Here is an 8,078-nt window from a genome sequence, read left to right on the forward strand (position 1 = left end):
GGACACACGGTGACACGGTGTGACCAACCACATACTTCGTATTAAACTTTGTGGGTTAAAATTGGCATTATAAAAATCAATTTTTTCTTTTAGAAAAAAATGGAATTACATAGTTTATAGTACAGCCTTAAATCTCAAATGAGTAAATTTATTACGGAGTGAAAAAAACTTTTGGGTGAATATTTGGTTTTGAGGAGAGAGAAAAAGAGATCTTCGTCCCCATCCTTTTGTTATAAGCTTCTCCCTTACAAACTTCACTTGCTATTCCACCGATAACAGTGAGAAAGAGAGAGACGATCTACGCAATTCGATTTCAACCATTGCAGATCCACCAACAATGGCGCAACCTCTCATTAAGAAAGATGACGATCGAGATGATGAATGTAAACATTTCTCTCCCTAATTTGCTCCATTTTTCGTTTCAATTATAATTTGTAGAATTTTCTTCGTGATTTATTCCAGTTTATTTTACCGACATTTGATCAAATTTTTGGAATGTCGGATCTGATGAAATTAGGGCTGAAATCTTTCGTTGTAATCGTGCATTTTGATGTAATTGAATTGATTTGATTGATCACAAGAATTAGGTTAGATCTAGGATTTAATTATGCAATTCGATTGAATTGTTGTGTAATTGGATCTGGAAATTTTGTTTGCAGCTGAATATTCTCCCTTTTTGGGGATCGAGAAGGGAGCTGTGCTTCAGGAAGCTAGGGTTTTCAACGATCCTCAGCTTGATCCTAGAAGATGTTCTCAGGTTTTCGACAATTTTCGCCTTCAATTTTGCTTCAGTTTCTAAAATTTGTGTTTTCGCATTGTTAAAGTTGTCTGCTACATTGATTTGCTTAGGTCATTACAAAACTTCTTTACTTGCTCAACCAAGGAGAATCGTTTACAAAGGTTAGTGCTTAAATACTGTATTCGTCGATTCGACATATGTTCAGAACATTATTGCTTTTAGTTCTGATGGTAATCATTTTTTGAAATTATTTCAATGGGATCTGCTGTAGGTTGAAGCAACTGAAGTGTTTTTTTCTGTTACCAAATTGTTCCAATCGAAAGATAACGGGTTAAGGAGAATGGTCTATTTGATGATAAAGGAACTCTCACCTTCTGCTGACGAGGTTACATGCTGCGATTGTTATTGTGCCAGTATTAGTTTTGTAATGTGATACAATGTACTAGTATGATCTAGGATGCTGACATGTTTTCCCTATTTTTTGAAGGTTATTATTGTTACAAGTTCCTTAATGAAGGACATGAACAGCAAGACTGATATGTACCGAGCAAATGCTATTCGTGTGCTTTGTAGAATTACTGATGGAACACTCCTCACTCAGATTGAAAGGTATTTGAAACAAGCTATTGTTGATAAGAACCCTGTTGTTGCCAGTGCTGCGCTAGTCAGTGGTATTCACTTGCTTCAGGTTTGTTAACACACCTTCACCAGCTACTTTAGCATCCATAATTTTGTTTCGTTGCTGATATGTTTTGATGGTTTGCTAGACCAACCCTGAGATAGTGAAACGATGGAGTAATGAGGTGCAAGAGGCTGTTCAGTCACGTGCTGCTCTGGTGCAATTTCACGCTTTAGCTTTGCTGCATCAGGTAATGCCTCTGTTAAATTCTCGGTTGTCTATGTGCGTGAGAATGATTGGGATAGGTAGAAATTGTAGAATATACGTGCTGCCGTATGTGGTAATCAAGTTTTGGATTATTCTATTAATGATTAGGCTAGTTTGTAGCATGTTAGTCTCCTAAAATGAAGGAAGAACATGATTTGTTAAAGTGACCGAGGCTCATCATTTTCTGATCCCAACAATCTACCTCCTGAGAATGTTTAAAATGTCGTGCTATTCTATTCTGATGCTTTTTATATATAATCATTGACCTTTATCGCATGCAGGGGTCATTGATAAAATTTACTCTGTACCGTTTACCTTAGAATATTATAAGTATATTTTTAGTTGATCTCAGCACTTCCTCCTTCCTTAGATGAGAAAAAGAAACGACTGCTGAACTTATTTTTCTATATTTGTTGAGAAGATAAATTTCATCTTTTCCTTGGATGAATCTGTAACAAACAAGATAAGTACAAGAGAAGAGAAATGAAGATTAGGTTTTCACAGAAGGAAATATAGGAGAGGGTTGGACAATGGAGGTGCATTCATAGTTGTTATTAAATTTTATGTTGTAATGCTGTAAAATTGAAATAAATTTATCAGATCTTTTACACCTATACATATTCTTAGCCGTTACTATAAATTGAGATAAATTTATCAGATCATGTTCAATTTTTGAGTTTATGTCTAGAACATTGCATTTACAGAAATTTAAAATGATGCGTCTTGAATTGCTCTGGTGCTGCAGAGGCATAGTGTTGGAAAGAAGGGAATTGATAATTGATTTGCAATTTAGATATGATACCTATGAAATTAATTTACATTATACTTCATCCGTTCCTCAATAGATGTTTCAATTTGACTTTTTACACTAATCCTATATAACTTTGTGTATATTTAATTACTGATATGTAAAAATAAATGTTGTTATTCTACTTGTTGGGTTAATCTATATGTGTGCATTTATATTTTATAATTTTTATTTCAACATAATTGAAGATATCAATGGCCAAAATAGCATGTTGGTAGATGTGTTCAGTCAGATGATGCATTAATGAGAAAGAAGTAATAGTAATTTTTTTTCTGCGTGGGCTTAATGCATCATGGGACTGGAGCTTACTTTATCCCAATCATTAAAGTGTTTCAATCTGACCCATCTCATCCTTTACATTGGAAATTTTCGCTTGGTGGTGAGAATGTATTGAGAGAGTTGGTGGATATGATCAGATGACTTCCTAATGAATGTTGGTAGCACTATCAAATGAACTAGTACTACTTGATGCAATTGGACAATGTTTAACATTTCTTTCGATTTTCTGTGGTACAAATTTTCACGGTGATGCATATGCCAAATGTCTAACCTTGCATCACTTATCATTAATCATTAGTACTTATTGCAATTTGCAAATGCTTTGGGTTTTTGTTTTTCTTTATCTGAAGTCCAAGTGCTTTTTTGGAACTTGCAGATTAGGCAAAATGACCGTCTGGCTGTTAGCAAACTAGTTTCGAACTTGACTAGAGGAACAGTGCGCTCTCCATTGGCACAGTGTCTCTTAATTCGTTTTATAAGTCAGGTGCAAGGCTTTTGCTAGACCTCTGTCCCTTGGTTTTTCCATGTCTACTTATTTCATCTTGGATGGTTATTTACTTAATAAAATTATTGCAGGTTATCCAAGAATCTGGAAGTACCCAAACGGGTGATCGGCCATTTTATGACTATCTTGAAGCCTGTCTACGTCATAAGGCGGAAATGGTTATTTTCGAAGCTGCAAGAGCAATTACTGAGCTTAGTGGTGTGACAAGCCGGGAGTTGACTCCAGCGATCACTGTCCTTCAGCTATTTCTCAGCTCTTCAAAGCCAGTCCTTCGTTTTGCAGCCGTTCGTACTTTAAACAAGGTATGCCTTTTCCTTTATTTGCCCTTGTTCGTACTGCTATCATAATTCATATCAGATTACCAGGCCACTCTTTGTTGTCAATCTTTAGTGTTAGATTAGCATTTGTTTCTTGCTGCATGAGATTTTGTTTCAATTTTGCTCTATGGTCTTTAAATAACTTTGCTATCTCCTTAATATCTTGTAAACATCCTTTGTTTCTTTGGCAAATTTCAAAAACCATTTCTTAAAACCACAAATGCTAGTCTCAACTCATGAAATTGTAATCACTAGCATTTGTTTTTATCTTTTCCTTTCTTTTTATTTGCTTTTTTTCTTCTGTATTTCATCTCTGGCCTGGATTTTGAATCTAAGTTCATTTTAATTCAACATCTTTGTTTTTGTGCAGGTTGCTATGATGCATCCAATGGCAGTGACGAACTGCAACATTGACATGGAGAGCCTAATATCTGATCAGAATAGAAGCATTGCCACTCTTGCCATTACAACTCTTTTAAAAACTGGAAATGAATCGAGTGTAGACCGCCTCATGAAACAGATCACAAACTTCATGTCAGATATTGCCGATGAGTTCAAGATTGTTGTTGTTGATGCCATTAGATCTCTTTGTCTGAAGTTCCCTCTGAAATATAGATCACTGTATGTGTACTAGTTTCATTTGCTTTATAATCAATTACTACATTTCTTTTCTGTAGATTAGTATCTAGATGTTTTTATTATTGGATTTTTGATGACTGATCTTTCCCAATAACACTATTTCAGAATGAATTTCCTGAGCAATATTCTTCGAGAAGAAGGTGGTTTTGATTATAAGAAGGCAATTGTTGACTCTATTGTCATACTGATTAGAGATATCCCAGACGCAAAAGAAAGTGGGCTTCTTCACCTTTGTGAATTCATCGAGGACTGTGAATTTACGTACCTTTCCACTCAGGTTACAGTCCACACCTCTCTACAATGTGATTTATTTATTTTTAATTGTTTTTTAGTGAATCTATTGGTTCTAAGCTGCAACTTACTATTTGCTATTCTTTTTAATATGTTACTGCTCCTCCAGATTCTGCATTTCTTGGGTGTTGAGGGGCCAAAGACAGCAGATCCCAGCAAATACATACGGTATATCTATAACAGAGTTATTCTTGAGAATGCCACTGTTAGGGCCAGTGCTGTAAGCACATTGGCGAAATTTGGTGCCATGGTCGATTCACTGAAGGTATTTTACTTGGTTTTATTGGTTTTCAAATTAAATGAAAGTTGATGGCCTCTAATGTTGGGCTTTTTCTTGTGCAGCCCCGTATCTTCATTCTGTTGAGACGCTGCCTATTTGACAGTGATGATGAGGTGAAGCTCATTTTTATTGCTTAACTTTTGTTCCTATATTCTATCGTATAAGGACTTCTTTTTTTTGTTCCATTATTTTCTGGCAATTCATGACCCCAAATTATTTAGAGACCAAGGCATCTTTTTTCCCCCTTATTCTATCATACTGGGACATCCTTTTAATCATGAAGTTCAAACTACATATTTGATATATCTGTTTAACTGATAAATAGTATTGTAATAGCTCCATGGAACCACTTTACATTTATCTTGTTCAGAGTTGATGAGAGTGAGGGATAGTTCAAGTGGTTAGAGCCTGTCTCCCAGTTCCAAGAGATCTTGATAACTTTTTGAACTGTCTTAATTTATTTGGTAGTGCTAGGCTTTATCTACGCTAAGATAGCTATGTTCTTATGACTTTTTGAGTGTTAGCTGACTTTTTGGGGTTGTTTACAGGTTCGTGATAGGGCTACGCTTTATCTGAATACGCTGGGAGGTGATGGTGGAGTTGTTGAAACTGACGAGGATGCTAAGGAATTTCTCTTCGGATCTCTGGATGTCCCTCTATCCAATCTGGAAACTAGTCTAAAGAACTATGTAAGTATGCTTGTTACTTTATTTGATCATTGCTTTCATTGAAGCTATTTGTTCATTGGTTTGCTTTCTATCCAGGAGCCCTCTGAAGAACCATTTGACATTAACTCTGTTCCCAAGGAGGTCAAGTCTCAGCCACTTGCTGAGAAGAAAGCAACAAACAAGAAGCACCCTGGGTTGGATACTCCTCTTGCTGCTGCTTCAAATAATGTGGATGCTTATGAGAAATTACTGTCCTCTATTCCAGAATTCTCGTCGTTCGGCAAGCTCTTTAAGGTTTGACTAAACCCTTGTTTATAATTTGGGGGAGTGGGGTTTGATACTGGGCGATTAATAATTTTGGTTCTTGCTGTAAAATTTTTAATTATGCTCTTTACTTTCCAGTCTTCAGCTCCTGTTGAGCTCACTGAAGCTGAGACAGAGTATGCAGTTAATGTTGTCAAGCATGTATATGATGGACACGTTGTATTCCAATACAACTGCACCAACACCATTCCTGAGCAATTATTAGAAGATGTAAGGCCTCTGACTTATCAGAAAATGATATCTCTATGCTCTTCAATCTTGTCTGTTGACCTTTTGAGGTATTGCTTGTTTGCTACTAGGTTACCGTTACCGTGGATGCTTCTGAAGCAGAAGATTTTGTCGAAATAGCATCTAAGCCTCTCAGGTCTCTTCCATATGACACTCCTGGACATACATTTGTCGCCTTCCAGAAGCCTGAGGGAGTGCCTGCTGTGGGCAAGTTTTCAAATAACTTGAGATTCATTGTTAAGGAGGTATACTTTTTACAAACATTTATGAATGTATTTCTCCCACTAGTCCTTCCTGTAATTTTTGGTGATTTTTGATCTAAAATGCTGCTCCTCACCTGTTTTAGCTCTCTACTGCGTGCTGGGTAATTTTATAGGGATGAGTAAAATTTATGTAATTCTCTTGTGCTTACTTCTGTTTTTTTTTTTTTTTAAAAAAAAAAAATTCTTTTGATTCCTTGCATTAATGCTTCTACCCAGAGATCTTTCTGCCTATGTAGTAATCATGCTACTTTCGTCTTGGACAGTCATTTTTGGTCTCTTTTCTTAGCTAATAGTATTGGCTGATGTTAAATAGGATAGTTGTACAAATATCTAATTTCATCCTTTTGGTCTGGAACCTATTTGTTTTCTGTATGTAACTTCAATTCTTTAATGTATCCTAAGTACCCATGTTGGACACTCGACAATCCAACAAAGGCATGGATTCCCCCAATGACCTTGATCCTCATATATGTGTGGTATACATGCTTTTTATATGAATTGACATGCTAAAGCAGAATTGGTAAATAGGTTAGGTTGAGTAATACAGTTATGCTTGTTGGTAAGCTTGGGTAAGCTCTGAAACAGTTGTTAGGTTCAGTAATATATTTTGTATGTTGGTGCAGGTTGACCCATCTACTGGTGAGGTTATAGAGGAGGATGGCATGGAAGAAGACTACCAGCTTGAGGATGTGGATGTTGTGGCAGCTGATTACATGTTGAAGGTTGGTGTATCTAACTTCAGAAATGCTTGGGACAGCATTGGTGATGACTTTGAGAAAGTGGATGAATATGGTCTTGGCCCAAGGGAAAACCTCACAGAAGCAGTAAATGCTGTCATCAGCCTTCTCGGCATGCAACCTTGTGAGGTAAGCTAACAGAAAGAAGTTACTTTGAATATTTTCTAATGAACTAATCATATTGCCGGTTAAAGATCAAGGGAGAACATGATTTAATTTTCCTTGTTTTGGGGTCTGTTCTCTTCCCTTTATTCAAGCTGACTCCTTCTCTTCCCTCACCTCCACTCTTCCATCTCTATCGTCCCCTCCCCTCCATAATTGCCAACCAAACCCCGAAATCTGTTGGGGCATGGGAAAATTGCTTTGGCTATACTTGTGTTTCTTTTCATTGTTGAAGCAATCAAATTATATTAGCTTAGCCAGCTTCTTATCAGCCTCTTCTTTTGGTTTATTTTCCCTGGACTGTCACTATATATGTTTTCCACTGGCAAAAGGCTAAATGAAAATGCTAATGACTATTCCCCATTGTGTATGATCTTCAGGGTACTGAAGTGGTGCCAAGCAATTCAAGGTCACACACATGCCTGCTTTCTGGCGTATTCATTGGAAATGTGAAGGTTCTTGTTCGACTACAATTTGGTCTTGATTCAAACAGAGAAGTGGCAATGAAACTCGCTGTTAGATCAGAAGATGATGCTGTCAGTGACACAATTCACGAAATTGTTGCAAGCGGCTAAACATTATATATATGTTGATTTTTTAGGTGAAAGTCGTAGTGTGGGGCGGGAAACAGATGCTAGTTGTAGAGATGAGGATATTCCCATACAAAGCAAGGTTGCCCTATTAATTCATTACAGATTCCCTTTTGAGTTTATGCAAATTCTGTCTACATTGAAGTCTGGTTCATGGTGTTGACGGGGGATTGGTTGGTACTACAACTTACTGGCATACCCTAGTTGGTTGTACCCCTTAGCCGAAAATCTGGAGCTCTTTTTTTGTTTGTTTGTTATATTTGTAGTATTGTGTATGAATCTATCCATTTTTCCCCGATATCATGAGATACTTGTGTATTCACTTAAAAAGTTAAACAATAAAATGTTTTCTATTTTTATCA

General features: G+C 36.6%; 1 protein-coding gene across 1 annotated transcript; it reads left to right on the plus strand.

Moving 5' to 3' along the window:
* The first annotated feature begins 226 nt into the window (after positions 1-226).
* LOC145619146 (coatomer subunit gamma-like) lies at positions 227-8,078 on the plus strand. The gene is made up of 18 exons (XM_081673755.1): positions 227-383; positions 660-757; positions 850-900; positions 1,011-1,124; positions 1,227-1,427; positions 1,507-1,608; positions 3,089-3,196; positions 3,289-3,519; positions 3,905-4,155; positions 4,279-4,450; positions 4,574-4,729; positions 4,807-4,857; positions 5,293-5,433; positions 5,509-5,706; positions 5,815-5,946; positions 6,036-6,209; positions 6,851-7,093; positions 7,507-8,078. Exons 1-18 carry the CDS (start codon positions 338-340, stop codon positions 7,699-7,701), a joined length of 2,664 nt encoding a protein of 887 aa, XP_081529881.1. The 5' UTR covers positions 227-337; the 3' UTR covers positions 7,702-8,078.

Source organism: Chenopodium album, chromosome 27 (genome assembly GCF_948465745.1).
Source record: "Chenopodium album chromosome 27, dcCheAlbu1.1, whole genome shotgun sequence".
Taxonomy (NCBI): Eukaryota; Viridiplantae; Streptophyta; class Magnoliopsida; order Caryophyllales; family Amaranthaceae; genus Chenopodium; species Chenopodium album.